Raw genomic sequence first — 22,408 nt, 5'->3', positions numbered from 1 at the left:
CTGAACACAACATGCCCATCCGAGGAAGAGGGCTGGAGGGGGTTGAGTGGGCAGTCAAGGAGGAGGCTGCTTCATTTCTCAACTGTTGTTCTTGTGAAACAGGTGGCTAACCTTAAGTGTGAGAGGTAATAAGTAAGGAGAATAACTGGGAGTGTTAGGCTTTGGGGTGCCCTCTGCATGAGAATGATGGGCACTAAACCTGTCTGAGGGGAAGGTGTGGATAGGATTAAACACACCAGAGACTAGAGTCCAGAACCTTGAAAGTTTAATGAGGACAGTTAGTGAAGCAATACTCTGTGATTAATCACATCAGAAGCATCACTTAAATCAAGTAACATCATGGTGGACAATGACCATTTAATTTAGCTACTGAAAGGTCATTTGGAACTCTTAATAGTGCACTGTCAGTAGGACTTGGCTTCTGTATTCAGGCAGATAAAGGTCCATTAGGTCCCCGGAGTGGAGGACTTAAGATCTGAGCCAACCCAACAGGTGATGCACCTGAATACACAAGAAAAGGCAAAAGGAGATACGTCAGAGAGGAGTAGAGTCACTGAAGTTTATTTTCCTCTTTCCTTTTTTCTTTTTTTTAAGATCTTCACACTTGAGGTCCTAGAAAAGTGATATTAAGAAAGGCAATAAATGAATACGAGGCTCTGAGAGAGAATATTGCTGTTGTGTTTTGTGGGCAAATGAACATGTTGTGTAAGCAGCAAGCTGTCAGGGCTGCGCACACAGAGCAGAGCTCAATCATCAAAACGAAGCTTGCACCGGAATGGATCTGATGCATATTTGACGAGGAGCGCAACCAAGGGATATTAGAGCTGTAAAGGACCTGGCCGATTGTCTGGTTCAACCTTGTCATTGGTACAGACCACGACAGTCAATGCAGAGGTGACAGCCATGTCCTGAGTTTACACAGTCACGAGGGGTGCACAGGGATTCACACTCAGCCTGCTTGACTCTGTCCAGGCCCATCCACTTCACACAATTATCCTGCAGGAGCCCTAGGCGACCACAGACATTTCCTGTCACTGGGCCACCACCAAAGCTTCCAGGAAGGCAGCTGGGGGACGGGGAGTTCCACTGAGCCACAGTTGCCCGGGACATCCTGACCGGCTATGGATTTAGAGCCAAAGGGCCAAGCCCCCCTCTCCTCTGAGAAGGAGTGTGTGGGGCTTGGGCACCCTGCCCACTACCTGCCACCAGGGGAGCTCGGACACAGCCTGGCTTGAGGTGGGGCCGAGGGGCAGGTGCGCACCAGTGGGGAAAGGACCCCTCTTTCAGATGCTGCAATCAGTCCCTGCTTTCTGGGGACCATCTTAAATGTCACCATTGACATGTGCAGCTCTTTTTCTTCATCTTTCTGACCTTTTGGGGAATGGATTGCCTTTGTTTCTTTGTTTGCTTTTCTCTTATTTCAGAAAGTTTAATGAAAGTTTACTGGCTTGGAAGCCATACCCTCCCCCTCTCTCTCTCTTTCCCTCACTCGTTCCTCCTCACTTTCACATGTGTACTTAACTGATCAAGTACTACTTAGTCATCACTTCCTTTCCTGTCACTATAAGGAGAAGTGACCTCTTTCCCTCAGGTCGCCCTCTCCTTACTTCCAAGCTATGGTTGAGGGCTTCTTAACCCTAAAGGATTAGATATTGCTATTATTTCATGCCGTTAGTATTTATTTTGCTTCCAGGTTTACCAATTTCTTGACTCCCAGTCCTTCCTCAGACTTGCCTCTTTTTCTGACATGTCCGCTTCTTTGAGTGCAGCTCCTGTTGGTGGTAAACTCTCTGGGTTTGGTTACTTCACCTGTCTTCCCAAAAGACACTTTGCTGGACGCATGGCCCTGGGTTGACAGTTCCTGTGTCTCGGCAGAGACCGCCACACCCTGTGGGCCTCCCCGTGGAGCCAAGGCTCGGGGGCGGGCTCGGACTTGCAGGCCCATCACCCAGTCGTGGGCTGCTCTGCGGCCTGGGGCTCAGCCCTATGCTAGCAACTGCACCCGCTCCCCGGGATTTGCTCTTGTTGATCTGCGTAGTATGTCCCATGAATGTTTATTTTAATATTTTATATATTTATTCATGAGAGAGAGAGAAGCAGAGACACAGGCAGAGGGAGAAGCAGGCTCCATGCAGGGAGCCCGATGTGGGACTTGATCCCGGGTCCCCAGGATCAGGCCCTGGGCTGCAGGCAGTGCTAACCCGCTGGGCCACCCGGGCTGCCCTCCCATGAATGTTTAAAACTCTCAGCTGCTATGTCTTCACACTTCCTTCACTCGTTCCTTCCAAACTGGACATTTGTTAAACCTGCTTATTCTGTCTTTTCATTTTCAGGTTTTGCTTCTGTGATTCTGTGCGCTTAAGCTGGAATAATTTCTTTGGATTTGTCTTCCAGTTTGCAGCTGCTTTGGTCCATGTATCTAATTTTCAGTTTAACCCACTCTTGTTTGTAGTTGCTATCTTTCTTTTTTCTTTTTTTTTTTAAGGTTTTATTAAATTATTTGAGAGAGAGAGAGAGAGAGAGAATGAGAAGAGCAGAGGGAGCAGGACAAGCCGACTCCCCACTGAGCTGGGAGCCCCAGGCAGGCCTGGATCGCAGGAGCCCTAGACCAAGGCCTGAACCCAAGGCAGCTGCTCTCGCTTTACTGGTTGAGCCACCCAGGCACCCCTTGTTTTTATCTTTATTTTTTTCCCCTTGCTTTTCTTTTTCATGCTGTTTTTCTTTTCTAAACTTCTAGGAATCATTTTCAAATCTTCCTGGTTCTCTGTTTCTCCATCCTTTTCTGATTCCATCCTTTCCTTTAAACATCTCACGTGTTGTAATTTTGTTTCTGGTATCTGAGGTTCTTCGGGATGCAAATCTCTTGTGTATTGTTACTCTTGACTCCCACCCAGGTTGATTTATTTCCTTCTGTATTGGGTTGTTCCTCCCACCCCCTATCCTGTTTGATTGTAGGTAATTCGTCTTTTCAGAGAATTGTGCTTGCTTGGCTCAGGCATTATGTAGTGCTACCAACCGGGCACCACTTTAATTTGTTCTTTTTTTAAATGTTTACAGTCCCTAAGGGGAGGGAAGGTGACTAGGAAAGAGACCAGCCTTCTAGGGACAGGTGAGCACCTCTGGGCCGGTGCCTCCTGTGCTATAGAGGTTCTGCTGTGTGCGCTCAACCATTCAAGCAGCAGTACCCTTGCAGGTCATTGATGCATGGGGAGGAAGAGGACAATAGAAAACCAATACACGAAACCTGGAGCTCTGAGATGCTGCACGGGGTTCGATTCTCAGAGGGGTCCGGGATCCTGTGAGGGCCCAATGGCTCGGGCGCGGGTTTGCAGTGGCAGAGCGTGGGCACCGGGTCATGCTCCGATTCACCTGAGCACCTGCGCACACGCTGCTGGGTTCCGGAGGCCGAGGGAGACCGTCGGGAGGGGTGCTTGCCGCGTGGACTGGGGGCGACAGAGGCCTGAAAGGAAGGGCACCTGGGCGCCCTCCGAGGGCTGGGGGGAATGGAGAATGGAGCGCACCGGGAGGAGCCGCAGGTTGTCCTGCTGGGGAGAGGGCCGCGGGGAGCAGGGACGAGGGTGCAGGGCCGCGGGGAGCAGGGCCGGGGAGAGCAGGGCCGGGGGAGCAAGGCCACAGTGGGCAGGGCCGCGGGGAGAGGGCCACGGGGAGCAGGGCTGCGGGGAGAAGGGCCGCGGGTAGCAGGGCCGCGGGGAGCAGGGCCGGGGAGAGCAGGGCCGGGGGGAGCAAGGCCACAGTGGGCAGGGCCGCGGGGAGAGGGCCACGGGGAGCAGGGCCGCGGGGAGAAGGGCGGAGGGGAACAGGGCCGCGGGGAGCAGGGCCGGGGGGAGCAGGGCCGAGGGTGCAGGGCCGCGGGGAGCAGAGCCGCGGGGAGAGGGCCGCGGGGAGAGGGCCGCGGGGAGCAGGGCCGAGGGTGCAGGGCCGCGGGGAGCAGGGCCAGGGGAGCAGGGCCGCGGGGAGAAGGGCCGCGGGGAGCAGGGCCGGGCTGCAGGGAGCACGACACAGGTGGGGAAGGAGCGCTCCACGCGATGAGCAAGAGAAGTCTTTATCTGACTTAATGCCTTCTAGGTCCACCCATGTTATTGCAAATGGCAAAATTTCCTTCTTTTCTATGGCTGAATAACATTCTATATATTATGTATAAATAAATATATAATAAATATATCACTTTTTTATCCATTCGTCACTTAGATTCGACACTTAGTTTCCATGTCTTGGTTATGACAAATAATTTGGCAATACTTTAAAAAGTATGTTTCTTATCATTAACCCAGGACCTAGTATTCTCACAGAAGAATTTTATAATAGCAATCTGTAATCCAAGGGCAGCCCCGTGGCTCAGCGGTTTAGCGCTGCCTTCAGCCCAAGGCCTGATCCTGGAGACCTGGGATCGAGTCCCATATTGGGCTCCCTGCATGGAGCCTGCTTCTCCCTCTGCCTGTGTCTCTGCCTCTCTCTCTGTGTCTCTCATAAATAAATAAATAAATAAATAAATAAATAAATAAATAAAATCTTTGGAAAAAAATCTGTAATCCTGCCATAAGATGAATCGCTACAAGCATGTTGATCTATTCATTTTTATTTATGATAGTCACACACACACACACACACACACAGAGAGAGAGAGAGAGAGAGAGAGAGAGAGAGAGGCAGAGAGAGAAGCAGGCTCCATGCACTGGGAGCCCGACGTGGGATTCGATCCCGGGTCTCCAGGATCGCGCCCTGGGCCAAAGGCAGGCACCAAACCGCTGCGCCACCCAGGGATCCCTCTATTCATTTTTCATACCCACTTAGTTCCAAAATTATTTTAGCTGGCTTACAGATGGTAGTGTGCTGGAGTCATCTTGTGTTGGCTTATGAGAAATTTATTGTTAAATTTCTAGGAATCTTGTAAGTTGTATGTTGAACAGCCATTATTGAAAACTAAAGTGTAGAAACTTACAATTCAATAATTATATTAAAAATAAAAGTAATAAATACTCAAATTCATCATGTTCTAATCCTGTTTCACCGTTCCTTATACTGTTGAGGTTATTTATGTGGTACCTGCATGATAAAAATGCTACAGAATGGTGTCCATACTACACATCTTTTCCTACATCCACATCCAGTTTGAACCATTCTTGATTGATTTTAAGCGTAGGTTATTCACCACCCCCATGTAAATATAAGTAAAAACATCAACCAACATTTATGTTTGAACTATTCATGATTGATTGCAACCATAGGTTAGCTATGGATAAAGGGTTTGACAAAAATCACAAAAGCATTCTATGAGAATCATTTGGCTGCATGGAATTTACAGTAATGAATATTGTGTATTTTACTGTTCTTTGCTTATGGGTGGGACATCATTTATTGCAGGAGTTTGTAAGAAATTTATGTTTATATGTGATTTTTTTTCAGAGAACCAGTTGTGAAGCATTCACAGGCACACTTCTGCTAACAGGGATATACAAATACAGTAAGGTAACCCAGATTTGAAGCAGGTGAGAAAGAGAAATGAAGAGCAAAGAGAGGGACCTATCAGAGCTGGAAATGACATTAATGCAAAATTTCATATTTACAGAGCGTAGAGATTATGCCATGTTTGGCTGAGATTTGTCTCTAAGGTTCCTAGCATGTTTCATATAAAGAAAACTTTGATCATGTACTGAATTTTCAGGTTCTGGTGAGAAATTGTGGAGTTTCTCCTAAGCTAAGTCCAGAAGGATTTTTACCTGAGGGTTTGTGTAGAACAATGTGTTTTTATAAATGTCAATAATGTTCTTAGAGCAAACCCTCATTGAGAGTCATGGGGTACTTCCAAGAGAGACCTCTTTAAAGGCTCAAAATTTGCCAAATGTATTTCTGTAAGAAATACACACTGAAGTACTTATGGCTGAAATAATATGAACTCTGGGTTTTGTCTTAAAATCCTTCACAAAACAAACAAAGTACACCACTGAAGCAAGAACAGCAAAATATTGATGAATGTTAAAGCTGGGTGATGGGCAATCAGAAATTCATTATACTCTCATGTCTACTTTGAGACAAAATTGAACCTGATTTATAATGTCCTTTATCGCTCTTATTTTGTAACGACCCCTCTTCCTCTCTTCTCAACACACCTTTATCCCCCTACCCGTACCGGCCCCATGGTATTCATATGGTAGAAAAATTGGGTCACTTGTTCCGTAGGTTTTCCTACATTGTGATCGTGGCTGTTGCTTTCTCATGGTGATAGAATGTGTTACCTTAGAGAAATCCATTAAATTTAATATTATCCCACAGGACTGAGCAACACGGCAGGGATACTTTAATGGAAACAAAAGTGAAGGGAGATGAGGCCACCTGACCCTAGGCAAGGAATCACGGTAAACAGGGCAAAGCCCACAGGAAAGGTGAGGGACTCTAGATGATCTTCATTTACTCTCCATCTCTGTGGGATCTTTGTCTCCTGGTCCCCCCCCCTTCTCACCCGGGCACCTAAACCCTCCAGCAGAGTGGTGGGGGCAAGGGCAGCTAGGGAGTAAGGTAGCAGGCGTTTTCTTCCTTCTGGATGCCCTGCTTAGCTAATTAAGAAAGGATTTAAAAAATTTCCCTGGAACCACATGCTTAAACAAAAGAACAAATACGTTTAAAATCAAACCAGTCTTGAAGGGGCAGCATCTTTATCATCCACCCATGCTGGAGATTCATTTCACATTCAAATAAATAAAAAAACTACTTGCAAAAAGGCAAATTAGACCCAGATTTACCTGCAGGTGGCATTTTATGCCATAACTTAATGGCACTTCATCAACATCGGCTTTTCTGGGCGCACTGATTAGTTCATGCTATATGAAAAGTGCTTTGCCGTAATTTTTCATTAGCTTCTCGAGTTATGCCATTTGGAACTGTGGAAGATGGCTAATGTTTTAGTGACTTTTAAAAACCACTTTACAATCAGGAATTCAAGTACCAAATACCAGGGACTCAGAGACCATTTAGATATCCGAGACATGACCATGATTAAAGACTAGTTGTACTGGTCGTTCAGATGTTGCAGAGTCTTTGAAATGAATGAGCGCTCAGACCCACATGATGGTGGTGTCAGCCCATGGCTTCTGTGGTTCAGTTGCACGCAGAGGGTGGTCACTCTCAGCGTGGACACAGGCATCTTCAGTTGCACAAGAACATCCCAGCCCTGTCCCCCAGCTCTCCTCTCCGCTAAGGCACATGCATCTGCTTTCCCGGTAGCATGCAAGGTGCCCTAGCCATATTCACCTGGAAGAACAGTGTCAAACCTATCACAGTCCAGACCTGGGAGGTACTTGACAACACAGAGGGCCTCACAGAGAATTGCCTGGAGGGTTTCTCTGGGGCCTGGCAGTGGGTTTTATCCAGTTTTTAGAAAATGGACTCCAACAGAATGAAGTGGAATGGGAAGCCATCAGAGCGTGTTACAAAGATAAGTATTATTTTGTGAAACTTTTGTTTTAGTTATTTATGTGGGTGTATGTGTGTGCTGACACATACTGTGAGATGTATTTTTTAAAGATTTTTTTTAATTTTTTAGATTTTTAAAAAAATTTTTATTTATTTATGATAGTCACACAGAGAGAGAGAGAGAGAGAGGCAGAGACATCAGCAGAGGGAGAAGCAGGCTCCATGCACCGGGAGCCCGATGTGGGATTCAATCCCGGGTCTCCAGGATCGCGCCCTGGGCCAAAGGCAGGCGCTAAACCGCTGCGCCACCCAGGGATCCCTTTTTTAAAGATTTTAAGTAAGTTCTATATCCAATGTGGGGCTCGAACTCATGACCCCAAGATCAAGAGTTGCATGCTTCACAGACTAAGTCAACCAGGTGCCCCATGAGATGTATTTTTTAATGTGAGTCAAGTCAAAAATTTGAAGAATGCTGCTCTAAGAATTTGTAAGCTACCCCTGGAATAAGCCATATGAGTAAGAAGCTGTTACTTGAACTTGTCACTTTGAACAAATGCTTGAACATTTCCATAATAACAAGTTAAAAACAATATGTACCTTTCCTCTCATGTCTTACCTCTCTGAGATATGTGTGACCTTAATGAATTCCTCTGGACAGGTAACAAGACTTAGCATTCACTCATTTATTCATTCATTCAACAGATGTTTACTGAGATTGTTCAAGCCACTGAAAATATAATGGCAGGAAAAGACTTGACAAAAATCCCTGTCGTAGTACAACTTATGTTCAAGAATAGAGGGGGAAGCACAGACAATAAACAAGGCATACATAGGAAATGTTAAATGACTAAAAGTGCTAAGGCAAAAGAATAAGCAGAAAAGCGTAGGAGAGAACGTTTGGGAGTGTGTTTGTTTTCTATTTTTCTGCAAAACAAATTACTACAAATTTAGCAGGTTGAAATAACACATACGATACTACATCACAGTTTCCGTGCGTCCAGGAGTCTGGGTCCTCTGTCTGTGGTCTCACAGGGCTGCAATCCAGGTGCCAGTTGGGTTGAATTCTCATGTGGAGAATTAACTGGAGAACAACCCTCTTCTAGGCTCATTCAGGCTGCTGCCAGGACTCAGTTCCTGATGGCTGCATGACTGAGGGCCCTGGCTTTTCGATGGCTGTCCACAGGAGGCTGCCCTTGGATCTTCGAAGCCTCCCAGTTCCAGCAGACCTCTCCCAATGTGGCAGCTTACTTCTTCAAGCCAGGAGGGAAAAGCTCTTGTTCTAGTCTGCTAAGATGGAGTCTTCTATAAGATAACATAATTATGGGGTGACAGTCCAACTCTGTGCCATATACTATAACCTAATCAAGAACCGATACACCCCCCCCCAAAAAAAAGAACCGATACCCCATTACCTTTGCTACACTCCATTTGTTAGAAGCAAGTAACAGGTTCTGCCTTCAACTACCAGGAGAGCGATTCTACAAGGGCATGGCTCATTGGGAGTCACCCTAGGCTATGTCCACCACAGGGGGTTGCAATTTTAGACAAGTGGCTAGAGAAGGTGTCCCCGAGAGATATTATTTGGGTAAGGCCCTGGGAAGGAGAGGGAGAGAGGTGTGTGGCTATCTTGGGGAACAGCATCGCCTCAAGAAAAAACATCAAATGTAGAGCCCCAAGGAATAAAATGTCTGCCATTTTAAGAAGAAAACAGCCTATGTGCTAATGAGGAAGATCAAAGAGAGGGACAAATGGATGATGCAGGAGGAAGAGGGAATTGCTGGACTATTGAGTAAGCAAGAAGAATCCAGTGCATAAGTGAACAGGATGGCATTTGCTACTGGCACAGACAGTTCACGGTAAAAGGCCTGGAGGCAGAGTATATGGGCACAGATACAAGTTGTAGATATGGCAATGGGAATTTCTACTTTCGCAGTGAACAGGAAGTGAGGTCATCTGTAGAGAGAAAGGGTTAAAGAGGAGATGTTAGCGATTTGAGGAGAAATGGGATGGTATAAAACACCCATTCATGAAAGGGGCATGGGAATGGGTCTGTCCCCGGGAATGTCAGTCTTTTGAGTCGGCAGCATATGAGGCCCACTTGAGGTTAGAGGTCATGGATTTTAAAAGAGACCAGTCAGCAAGGGTGGGTGTTTTTCTCTAACCACAGCCAATGTGTATGGAGATAGACAAGGCATATGCAGAGAGCCGCACTGAGTCACGGTTGTGGTTTGGGAAGCAGAGAAGGGAGATGTGCAATAGAGGGAGCATGGTGAGTGGCTATGGAATTTAAGCTAGGTCACATCCAGCAAGGAGAAATCAGTAGGGACATAGTTGACCTGAATAGCACCATCAGTCAACTGAATCTAATTGACGTTGATAGAATGAATACTCCATCTAGCCGCAGCAGAGTACTCATCCTTTGCACACTCCTATGGAAGACTTAACCGAGACAGAGCATGATCGGGGCCATAAAACATACCTTGGCAAATTCAGAAGAATAGAAATCTTACAAAGCATATTTTCAGACCACATGGAATTAAGCTAGAAATCAATAGTGGAGAGACATCTGGGAAATCTCAAAATATTTGGAGGTTAAATAACACATGGGTCAAAGATGATGCCACAAGAGAAATGTATAAAAAAATATTTTGAAGTAGATTAAAATTTACTGTGGTGCAGCAAAAGCAGTGCTGAGAGGACAATTTGTAGCAGTGAATGCAGGTATCAGAGAAGGAGAGAGGATCCGAGATTCAAGGCATTTTAGGGAGGAGGATGGGGAAGGGGCTGAAAGGGACAATGAGATGCAAGAAGATTCTCATGGAGCAAGAGAAATGGTAGAGAAAACAGCTGCCACCAGAGAGGCTCTAGGGGAAACCATCTCTGTGGGGGAGGTCAGGTTCCAGTGAGAGCACAAAGGTCCAGGAGAGTTCAGAGAAGATTTGGAGGAGATGGAGATTTTGCTGGTGATTTTCAGAGGGCTCAGTGGAAGGGCTTCAGGGAAGGAGATCAGGGGGAAAAATGTGTCAAAATGGAGTGTGGATAAGAGTTTGGAGAATAAAAGATGTCCTACCAAAGCAAAGTTAAGGGACATTATGAGACAAGTTGTTCCAATGTAAGGGCTGCTCTCTGGGTCTCCTCGGGGGCCCCGAATTCTGCTGGCCACTGCTTTGAGGCTGGCAGGAGAGTGGCCTTCCTCTCTGACTCCTGCCCATGGAGACCTGCCCAGAGGCTCTTTTCCTAGCAGTTGGAGGAAGTTTCCATTCTAGTGCCTGCAAATAGAAAATAAACATGATGGGGGTGGGGGTGGGGGATGCCTGGGTGGCCCAGTCAGTTTTGGCTTTCTTTGGCAAATGAGAATAAATCCACTAAATTGGATTCTTGATTTCAGCTCAGGTCTGATCTCATGGTGGTAAAATTGTGCCCTGTGCTGGGCTTGAGCTGGGCAAGGGGCCTGCTTAAGATTCTCCCTCCCTCTCCCTTTGCCCCTCTCCCCACCTCTCTCTCTTTCTCCCTCTCTCTAAAAAATGAAAAATAAAAATAACTGCCTGAGGAGTGCTATGGAGAAAAATAAAAGAGCAAGGGGGAGAAGGAATATTGAAAGAGGGAGAGATCAGGAAAGAGCCCCCTGATAAAGTGACACTTGCACACAGGCCACGAAGGGTGCGAGGGGGGGAGCCATGCAGGTGTCACGAGGAAGAGCCTTTGAACAAAAGGAAACAGAATGTTTCAGGAAGAACAAGGAAATCGGTGTGGCCGAGGAGAGGGGAAGGAAGTGAAGTCGGTGCGCCTGAAGGGGACAAGGGACGCCGCGCAGCAGCAGGGGAATGACAGGATCTGACTTGTACTTTACTATGATCATAGCATTTTATTCAAGTTCTTAACTGATTAACTCTCTTTCTAAAAGTCTAAGTAGAAATCGTACTCACACATCATTGTTTCAGGTACAATCCCCATCAGTGAAATTCACCCTTTTTAGTGTAGAGTTCGGGGAGTTTTGTTACATGCACAGAGTCATGCGACCCCAGTCAAGGTACAGTTTTGCCACCCAGAAAGTTCCTTGGGCCTCTTTGTGGTCAACACCTCCCCTATGCAGGGCCTGTGGCCACCGCTGTCTTTTCTGGCCCTTTAGTTTTCTGTCCCCAGAGGCATATAAATGGAACCATACGTTATGTGGCCTTTGAGCCTGGAAACGTCCACCGGCTGAGTAGTCATTGGTGTGGCTGTGTGTAAAGGTAGTTCGGTCCTTTCTACCGCTGAGTAGTGTTCCAGCGTATGGACTGAGCCCGGTGGGCTTATCTGTGCACACGATGAAGGGCATGGAGTTGTTTCCAGCTCTGGCTTTCTTGGGCAAGTGAAAATAAAGCCACTACAAAAATTCACTTACAGGTTTTTATGTGAACATCGGTTTGATTCTCCCTTAGGTAAGGGCCTCGCAGTGGGATTGCAGGGTCAGACGGCCGACGCATCTCGACTCTGCGAGAAACTGCCAAACTGGTTTCCAACATGTTGTATCCTTTTGCTCTCACTATCCATACAGGTCAGTGTTTAAACTTTGGTCGCTTTTAGTAGGTATTTCTTTGGGGTTATAGGTTAGAGTCTGCATTTCCCTAGTGACTAATAATGTCGAACATCTCTCTCTCTCTCTCTCTCTCTTTTTTTATTTTAACATTTCTTTTTTTTTTTCAAGTTTTTACTTAAATTCCAGTTAGTTAACATCCAATGTGATATTAGTCCCAGATGTAGAATTAAGTGATTCATCACTTACATACAACACCCAGGGCTCATCACAACATGTGCCCTCCTTAATGCCCATTGAGCCCCCCAACTCCTGCAACCCTCCGTGTGTTCTCTTAAGAGTCTGTTTTCTGGTTTGCCTCTCTTCCCGCCCCCCATGTTCATCTGTTTTGTTTCTTAAATTGCACATATGAGTGAAATCAAATGGCATTTGTCTTTCTCTGGCTGATTTATTTTGCTTCTAATGTTGAGCATATTTTTATGTAATTATTTACCTTCAGTATATCTTCTTTGGTGAAGTGTTACAGATATTTCATGCCTTTTATAAATTGAATTATTTATTTTTGATTTTTAGATTTTCAGACTTTTAAAAAATCTATTCAATATATAACTCCTTTATGAAACTTTTGCTTTGCAAATATTTTCTACCAGTCTGTGATTTTTTTTTCTTTCCTATTTTTGAAAGTGTCTTTTAAATTTTGGGGTTTGGGCAACTGGATGGCTCAATGGTTGAACATCTGCCTTTGGCTCAGGGCATGATCCCGGGGTTCTGGGATTGAATCCTGCATTGGGCTCCCCCTGGGGACCCTGCTTCTTCCTCTGCCTATGTCTCTGTCTCTCTCTCTCTGTGTCTCTCATGAATAAATAAATAAAATCTTTAAAAAATAAAATAAATTTTAAGGTTTTACAGTTAGGTCTATGATCTAAGTTGACTTAAATTCTGTATACAGTGTGAGGTATGCTTCAAGGTACACTATATTTTTGCACGTGACTAACGAAAAGACTATCAATCCATCATATAAATATGGATGTGTTTTTGGACTCTCTATTCTGTTCCATGGATCTGTGTGTCTGTCATTTGCCAATACCTTAGTGTTCTGATTATTGCAGCTCAGTGGCTCTCAAGTAGGGACAATTTTGCTTCCCTGCCTCCTCACCATTCCCTAGGGTATTTGACAATGTCTGAAGACAATTTTGGTTGTTATAATTGTGGGTAGAGGTCAGAGATGTTACTAAACATCCTATAATGCATAAGACAGCCTCCCACCACAAAGAATTATCCAGCCCAAAATATTAATTGTGCCAACGACATACTGCATAGCTTTACAGTAAACCTTGGGATGAGACAGTGTGGAGTTGGGGAGACAGATTTTGGTGGACAGACATCTCAGGTGCTCACACCAGATACATAAGACACATAAGACAGTGTGGTCTTAGCAAAAGCAGTTTGAGAGGAGTGGTGAGAATATTGTGATTATACGATGTTGCTTTCTAGATAAAACTGGACAACATATGTAAAAGTGCTAGGCACACAGCTCGTACTAGCTAAATGCTAATTTCCTCATTATTTTTACTGCTCCTGACCTTGACCAAGTTTTCTCCTCTTTGCAGACCCTTCATCGTGACTTCTGCACTTGTGAGGGCCTATATTCAGTTTTGAAACTCTCACCATGATGATTTCTCTGTTAATAGAGCCCTATTTGTTTCTCTTCTGCATATACATGTGATGCATGGCCTGGTATAGGGCCTGGTATTTGCTGTCAAAGTAATGTTTCCTCTTCGGCCACCTGCTCATTGAGGATGCCTGAGCACCAGAGATGTCTGTCCACCAAAATCTGTCTTCCCAACTGCATAATGTGGAGTGGTAACTGCCAGATGGCTGCCCAGTCAGGAACTACATTTCCTAGAGTGCTTTGTGTCCAGTTGTGGCCATGTGACTAGTTCTTACCCATAGAATGGGATTGGAGAGTGACCTGTCACTGGAAACTTTAATGAGACAAAGAAGAGGCTGTACTCACTCCAAGCCCTCTTTCCCTTTCTGTTGTCTGGTGCAGGGGGCTCTGAAGTTCTAGGGCAGGGCTTCTCAAACTTCTGTATATAAGTCACTCATACTGGGGGATCTTCTTAAAATGCAGGATTATTATGGTGGGTCTAAGGCAGGGCCTGAGATCTTGTATTTCTAACAAGCTCCCAGGGATGGCAGTGCTGCTGATGCTCAAACTATTTTTCAGGAGCAAAGCTTTAGGGAATGGTGGAGCCACAGAATAAAAGGAACATGGGCTTCTGAATCACTAAATAAGGAAAATCTACTTTAATCAGCAACTTCTGACCTGTTACCTGTGTGTACACCTTTTTGGACAGCAGCTAGTCTTCTGGAAGTGGTTGACAATTCACTGCTTCTGTTTAAAAGCATCTTGGTTGAGAATTCAGGACAGAATCACCACTGGCTGTCCCCAATCCCCTTAGTATGGGTGTGTGTTCCAGGTGACTCCTTCATGTTTTAAGAGATCCATACCTCACTGTGCTTTAGAACACTATAAGCCCTCATACCATTAGTTCCTTGATAATGGCAATAGTTAAGAAAACAATAAAATCTTGGTTTTGTATTCGTTGGCTCAGATTAAAAACGGAGAGTGAAAGACAGTTTGAGTTGGGCTGTGAATGATATGCTTTGTCCAGTGGGAAGGTTAGTAGAGAGCAGACCATGAGGGTCTTTGATCTTGAGAGGGCAGGACAGGGAACTCAGATGGAGTCTCTTAGTCAAGGGCCAGTGGGTGAGCATCAGGGCTCTGGTATAGACTGCAGGGCTATGGTTGGCTGGACTGGCCCAGCTGAAAGTGCAATCACTCAAAGGTTGCTTGATATGAGTGAGCCTGGACAGGGAGTCAAATCTGTGAGGGGTGTGTGTGTGTGTGTGTGTGTGTGTGTGTGTGTGTGTGTTACTGTGAAGAGCTGTAATTGGAGCAGAGAGGCAGAGAGAGTCTGGACCAGGCACATGAGGCCAAAATCCTCAGGGGCCTTTTGCATGCTTTCGGCAAACATTTACAGTGGGGAGGCCAAGTTCATTTAAGGAACGCTGACCAGCTGGACACAGTGTGCTAGAATTTAGCCAAGGATATTAGTGGAAAGTCTCTCCCTGTGTTTTGAGCAAGGACAGCTGGAACAGGAAGGCCTATGCTATCCTCGTTGCTCTAGCCATGACCTTACCTTACCGACATAAGAACTAGAGCCAGGTCCTGCTCCAGCCCTGCTGGCTTTGGGATGAGGCTGGGCCGGAGCATGAACAGGAGAAAGTCAAGGGGAAGTAGTTGCATGGGTTTATTTTGAATAATGCACTTGAGTGAGTTACAGAAACTAGCCTTCATGCCAAGCAGTTCTCAAATAATAAGGTCAAGCCACTCTGTCAGGATTTGAAGAAATAGGAGCAAAAAGTCTGAGAAAAATTATGAACTGTCTACTCTGACCAGTCAGGGCCACCTACCGTGTTGAGAGCCATTCTTATTGAAGGGAACTATTTTGGATTTATATATGAGGTCAGTTTTATTTTATTTTATTTTTTTTTGTTTTGTTTTAATATCCAATTTTCAGCAAGTATCCACTGAGTGCCTATTATATGCCAGGCATCGCGAGGGTTGATTGTAGAAAATTGTGATGAGCCTTCTGTCCACACCTGGGTGACAGAGGAAAGAGTGGGGGACCATAACATACGAGTTGTGAGCATGTGCACTGACCAGACAGGGAAGTTCTTTGCAAAGTCGTCAGGGCACCAGCAAGGGCTCTTGAGTCCTCCGGGAGAGGCTGGCGTCATGTGCCTGAGACAGAAGTCCCAGGAGGCTGAGCCTGGGAGGCCTGAAACCTCCCACAGACGATGGAGGAAGGGACACACGGCTAAAGGTCAAAGGAGAGAGGCAGGGAGGAGGGTGAAGGGAGCACATGGTGGTCTCCACTCCAGGCCAGAGTGTTAGGTACAGGAACGGCCTGTCCTGCCCAGTGAAAACCCAAGTAGCCTCCTACTGCCTTTTCAATGGAGGCTCAAATCTCGGCCAAGGCCTGGTAGGCCCTGTGAGTCCTGGGTCCCGTGGCTCTCCAGCCTCCTCCTGGCCGGTTCCCATCATCTGTACCTCCAGTGGGACCCGCAGATTTGCCAGTCCTGGCCACACGCCCTTCCATCCGGGTTTGCTGGGACACTGATTCATAGATTGAAAACAAGGGCAATCCTTGGCAAAGCGGGGTGGGTTGGTCACCTCATTCCCTGAGGCTCGGGCTCCTCTGTGCTGCTCCTGCCCCTACAGTTCTCATCTGACGCCTGCACCCCTCCCACCCCTTGCTGAGCCCCCATTTACCCAGCCACCCCTCCCCCCCTCCTGCCCCCTCACCCCCAACCTGCCTCTGCCTCCTTCACTTCTCCTTGGTAGCTCTCACTCCCTCAAGCTAGCCTCCATCTCAAGTGGTGCTCAAATGACATTAAGCCATTTTGATGGAGTATCTCCATGTCTGGTCTAGATTATGGGCTGGATGAATAGTTCCTCCTGGGTGGCCCAAGAGCCCCTCGCACTTGGCATGTGAAACATTTCTCTTCCTGGTGCCTCCAACCCTACAGCTGTCTGAAGTGGGTAGTGCCTGCCTGGCACACGGTTACGGTCTCACACCTCTGTGCCTCGCCCACAGCTAACACCCCATCAATGTTAAATGAGAATCTCAGCATCACTGAAAATGTTTACATATCTCTCAACTGATAATAATGACAACAATAAAAAATGTGTGTATAGCAAATACTTCCTCCGCGCCAGGCTCAGGTCAGGGGCCCCGACTGGTTCTCTGTCTAGATGATGATTGCACATGGGCCTGCTTTAAAACGGACTAAGTCATCCATAGGTTTTCACGTACCTTGGGGGCGTGTAACTTATTTGGCCACAATTAATATACTGAGGTTGGATTCCCTGGGTATATGCCTGTGTTCATGTTCAAGTGTGTGTTGTGTGTGTACACGTGTGTGATTTTGTATATATATAAGATTTTTTTTTCTGGGTTTTTATCTTGTAGCAGCTCGTTTGCCCACATTAGCTTGCTTTGAGGAACAACTAAGGGCATCCCAGAGCTGGCGATCCAGATCAAGAAGCAAGAATCCAGGGGTTCCTATTAATAAGAGATAACACCAAAGCAATTGGAAGGTATGCCACTGAGTCCTACAACCCCTGCTAATCTTTAACATGTGAAAAGTGTGGCAGACAGGACCGTTGGTTTTGAAGTATTCCTATGCATTTCTCCATGTTCTTTGCAGTTGAACCACTTGCAGCTCACTTTCATTCTCTTCTTAAGGACGGGGATCATAAATTGGCTCACATCTTTCCTGGTGGCTCCTGGACATTAGATAGAAGTCACATCTTTCCAGAATCCTCCCTTTCTGTAACAAAGCACGCTTTGCATGCTGATCCTTATGTGGGTGTATTTATAATGCATGGGCCGTTTCCCCTCCCACATGGTCCCGTCTTAGTTACATCAGAACCTCTGGGAGGGAATCCCAACAAGACCCTAGAGAGTGGCCCCCAAACCTTTATCCGAGGCTCAGTCTCTTGTCTGAGCTTCATTCTCCTTGGGGCATGCCCGTCTTTTTAGTCTATGATTATTGACCGGTGAGTATTTCCAACTGGGAGACCTGAGTGTGAGGAGCTCTCACATTTATAAAAAAATGTAATACTGTCCCTTCTAGGTCTGGTCCTCCTGACATTTTCTTTTTCACTCTGGCTTGGAGCTGGTGAATGTCCCTGGCTTTGCAACAGGTAAGCCTGAGGCCTGCTTGTCCTCCCTCCCGCAGAGCCCTCCTATCTCTCCCCTCCATTCTGGGGGCTCAGGTCTCCTTACCTCTCACCTGCCAGCGTCTCCCACCTCCACTTCACCCTGGACGGGCCGGCCAGGACTTCCTTCCACAGCCACGTGCTGATTTTATCTTTTCTCTGCTCAGGAAGCTTTAATAACTCCCAACTGTTCCTAATGGAATAAGCTATCCGCTTGAAACTACCTCTGTTTAATCTCTCTCCTCCTTCCCTCCTTCCCTCCACCTCCCTGTCTCTCTGGCTCTGGCTCTGGCTCTCTCTCTCTCTCTCTCTCTCACAGAGTCTTGCTCAAAATAAACAATTCACAGTTTCTCTAACAAATCTCTAGATTTCTGAACTCTGCTCATGCTGACCTCTCCCTGACACCTTACCCGCCTCTTGCAATCTCGCCTACCCTTCCAACCCAGCTAAGATGCCACATACCCAGGATGCCTTCTAACTGCCTCCAACCATTCCCGCACCCCGCTGAAGCTGGCGTCCCCGGATCACCCCTATCCTGTCTTGTGTTAATTGTCGTGGTCTCCCAACTAGATGACACGCAGCTTGAGGCTGAAGGCTGTGTTCTGTTCGCCGGTAAGGTTTCATATGTGGTATAACACTCCAATCTTTTTATAAACGTTTATGAGACGGAGTTAAGTAGGTTTGTCCTAGGGAGTGACCCTGTTAGCACATGGAGCCCCTGAAATAATTTTATGAAATTTTGGATCCCGTTTCATTTTAAAGTTAACACCTACATTTTTCCCGCACAAATTTCTTGCAAAGGATGTGTTTTCTCTTGTATGCGTGCTTTAACTATGTTGGTGTGAACCTTGCGTTTGTAGATTTAACTCCTTAATTTATGGAAAACAACTGCCACAGACTCCAACTGGCAAAGCCAGTTGTTGTGGTCAAGCCAGACAAATAGCCATCACGCATTCGATCAGAAAAACTGTGACTTTATTTTAAAATTCAAATGAACGTGGGTGCTCAGGTTTAGATAGGAACCCTACCAGGGCTTCTGGATGAAGGAAGGTGTTGCTCAGTTGAATATTTCTTACCGATGCTCTCTGGATTCTCCTGCAGGAGGGCTGCATTCTCCAGTTCTCTCTGTTTTTACCCCCCGAGCTCATGTACCAGAGTGAAATCCAGGCTGGATGATAAGCTCATCTTGCTTCTCTAACGTAAAGGCCCCTTGCATTGGGCAGGTGGCAAAGTGGAACTGGCAGTCCATGGGTTTGAAATGCATAAAAATACAAGTTGAATTTCTGAAAATGAATTGCATTTGAGTTGTCCCTGCCTGTGTGCCCCCTAAGAAATCTCTTCGTGCCCCAGGAGTGTGTGCTCTTCCGTATGAAGGCAGATGGCCTGGGATGAAATCACGGAGGATGCTTAATTTCCCTTCACACAGATACACCTCGTGAGGTTTTTAGAAAATTGCCCTTCCACCGAAGAAGGGAAGTCAAAGGTCACTTTGTTGCTTCACAAGATTCCCAGGTTGTTCTAGGTGAACTCACTCTCCGGGAGGCAGTTTCATCGAAGAAAAGATCCCATCCAACTATTGGAAGCCTTAAAAACACAGCTGACTCTTATGTGTGGCTGCCAGTCACCTTCCCCTGAGTGGTAGGACATACGTTTCTGTGGGGTCCCCGGTAACTGGGCTGTCTGGGCGAAATGCCAGCGAGTGTCCAGCAAGGGGGTGATTACTTCTGGGATGTCGCTCTACGGCTTGTGGCCCACAGCACTGCCACCGGTAATCGTGACCATACTCTGCATGTTCAGCTGGTGCCCTGGATGAGCTCGGCATTAGGCTTGGTACCCTTGCTACACTAGCCCGGGAGAGGACTCGTGGGGCTTTGCAGGCAGCCTGTCTGGCCCTCTGCTTGTCTGAGAAAGGATCTTTGGGAAGTGCAAATTCTTTGGCAATTAGGCCATTTGATTTTGCCACGAGTCTGGCCTGGAAAAGAGTACTACTATTGGGGCAGGGCAGATTCACCTTTGGGGAGACCCACGCTTACACCTCAGGAGCCACTAATGAAGTCTCAAATGGCTTCAGTTGGGTCAGCTTCCCAGCAAACCGCCTCTAGTGCGAGAACAGCCATCAGGGCTCCGGCAGAGGGCCTCACGCTTAGATACACGGTCCACGTAGTTCTAGGCATGTGTGGACTTAAGCGCCACACACTTTTGTTTTCCCAGACCCCGCGTGTGGGGCCTGGAAGGTGAATGAGACCCTGATATGAGGGCCAGGGCCTCTCCGCTGAGGGTCGGGCTGTTGACCCTAGACCGAGGCTGCCCACTGGTGGGCCGTGGGCCGGACCGGCCTGCAGTGGTGGGTGTGCTGGTAGCGTTTTGTCTTCTTGTTCAGTGTTTCTTAAAAATGTGAATTAAACTTGTCAAACTATAAAAACCACAAAATTTCAAATAAAAAGCTGATTTTTTTTTTTATCCTCTTGAGAACCTGAAAGGCTATTCCATGGTGGACTTGGACCTGAGGAAATGACAGCCTCAGAGGAGGGAAGTGCCTGTCCATGGGCCCCGTCCCCACCCGGCTCTCTTCACTTCTTGGTATTTCCTGCCTGACCTTGGGGCCCTTTGACTCCTAGGAAGGCCTCCTGTCCAGCCGGGTGCCTCACTGGCCTCAACACACTCCCACTCTGTCCCTGTCTTAATCCTTCTAGTCTCTGATTTCTGACCTTTCCGATGTCCTAATGACTTTTATGTTTTTTGCTTCTAAAAAACATTTTAAAAAATGGTAATTAGCTGTGCATCCTTAATATTTACACCCCATTTTGTTAATTGCATCATTTGGCGAGCCTTCTGCTTTTTTGGCTTGTGCCAGGCCTTCTTAGATTAGTTCATAAAGAATGACATAAATTTATTACAAATACTATAACTTTTGTGCTTGATTTCACACTTCATGTCAGCTTCTTCTCTTTCCCAAAAGTGACACATACCTAATTTTCAAAAAAATTAATAGTGGAGGAAAAAAAAATAGTGGAGGAAAAATGGTCAGTTTAGGGATTTGAGGCTCCCTACTGACATCAGTAGGAAGTCCCAACAGGATGAGGTTTGAAGGCTGTTTCTTTGGATTGTGATCTCGGTGATGGCGGGGGTGTCATCCTCCCCAGACTCCACAGACCTCTCTTCGCCCTGGTGTAGGTTCTGGAATACACTGCAGAGGGCATAGTCAGCCATTGACTTTGGACCTCTACACTACTGCTCACTAAATGTTGGCTTCTGCATAAACATGAAGAAATTCAGAATAAAAAGGAAAAAAAATGTGATGGGATTTATTGTTGATTGATACTTGAAATCCTTTTTGAAAAAAAGGCACAATATCAATCAGGGTAGCAAGCAACAGAAACATACTGGCAGTTCATAAAAGATGGAGTTGGCTGAAAGGCAAGTGTCAACTAGAGTGCTTTTGAGAAAACTCGGATTTACTTGGGTAAAAAAAGTCAACAGTCTTTTTTTTTTTTTTCCTGTATAACTTCACTGCATTTAGATTCAAGTTTGGAAAAAAAAAAAAAAGTCCTGTTTGGGGGCATTCAATTTACACTCTAAAAAGAATTATGAAAACTGCAGTTTAAAAATTAACCCCCCAGTAACGACTTACTTCAAATTAACACACAGCCTATATAGTTAGAAAAAGAAAAGATTTTTGGATATATATTTTATTTGACAGTGTTTTAGAATATCATACAGTAAACAAGATTTCTGTAAAAGTTAATTTATCCATAGTGGTGCGTTTCATAAAAATAGTTGCTCACTTACAGTCTTTCTGTGACTATTAATACATGGAATTATATTTATAGAGATACAGCTGTACAGGGTAAATTCACAGCTAACACTACACAGAAATATTATTTGGAATGGGATTTAGATGATGTGCTGTCTTCACAGGTTATGGATTACAGCCGCATAAAGCAATTACTGCACAAGTAGTAGCCGTGAACTGTGCAAATTAGAGTTTATGCAAGCGTAATCTCAACTTTTTTATCCTTTTGTAACACATGGAAAATAAAGGTCAGAGGATACAGTACCGGGACGTGCAGCTACACTACAGAAGCATTGTCCAAAACCAGATTCAATAAATTAATGGCAAACTCTACTGGATGTCTAGTCCAGGGGAGAAAGACTAATTGAGATTAAACCAAAAGTATTGTAAACTGCTACATGTGTTTGTGCTTTTGTTTGTGATGAATGGATTCCATTTTTGGAAATTGCTTTTACAAGCTGCAAGATTCTTCACTTGAGGCTTTCGGCCACGTTCTCCTCTTGTCAAACAACTCGACTACACCTATGCCTGATGGAAATTAAACGGCCAGTGCTCAGGTTGCTGCAATTTACAGAGATGGAAAGAGTCAACGGAGAGAGGCTATTAGGCGTGACCTTGTGTGATGGATCTGATCTCCCGTTTTTACTTATTTGACTACAAGTTCAGGGAGGTGAGGCTTATCTGCATTTGAACTCCTGTAAGGGCCAGAATCTGGGAAGGATGAAGCCTCATTCATTCAGGACAAATTAAAGAGAAACTGCCCTCAGAAAACAGTTTGCCTTTTAATATGTGTAGCTACAAATAAGTACCAATGGATAATTAACTGCCCTAACATTTTACAAAGGAATATTCAAAGGGCAGAGAAGAAAGGCAAGCC

At 45.8% G+C, this 22,408-nt stretch overlaps 1 protein-coding gene across 4 annotated transcripts in view; it reads right to left on the bottom strand.

Moving 5' to 3' along the window:
* Window positions 1-248: 248 nt before the first annotated feature.
* Window positions 249-22,408, bottom strand: part of MAGI2 (membrane associated guanylate kinase, WW and PDZ domain containing 2) — a 1,325,593-nt gene continuing 1,303,433 nt past the window's right edge. For 3 of the 4 annotated variants that reach the window (XM_077863883.1, XM_077863879.1, XM_077863886.1), the window contains one exon: window positions 8,111-8,730. Coding sequence is in view for 3 of the 4 variants with exons in the window: in XM_077863886.1 (XP_077720012.1) it covers window positions 8,708-8,730 (23 nt within the window). In the remaining variant the exon portion in view is untranslated. Of the gene's footprint in view, window positions 502-8,110; window positions 8,731-22,408 lie in introns of those variants that run through there. The other variant, XM_077863880.1, reaches the window with a different exon arrangement.

This window comes from Canis aureus, chromosome 21 (assembly GCF_053574225.1).
Source record: "Canis aureus isolate CA01 chromosome 21, VMU_Caureus_v.1.0, whole genome shotgun sequence".
In the NCBI taxonomy this organism is placed as follows: domain Eukaryota; kingdom Metazoa; phylum Chordata; class Mammalia; order Carnivora; family Canidae; genus Canis; species Canis aureus.
This window is presented reverse-complemented; position numbering and strand designations above follow the sequence as displayed.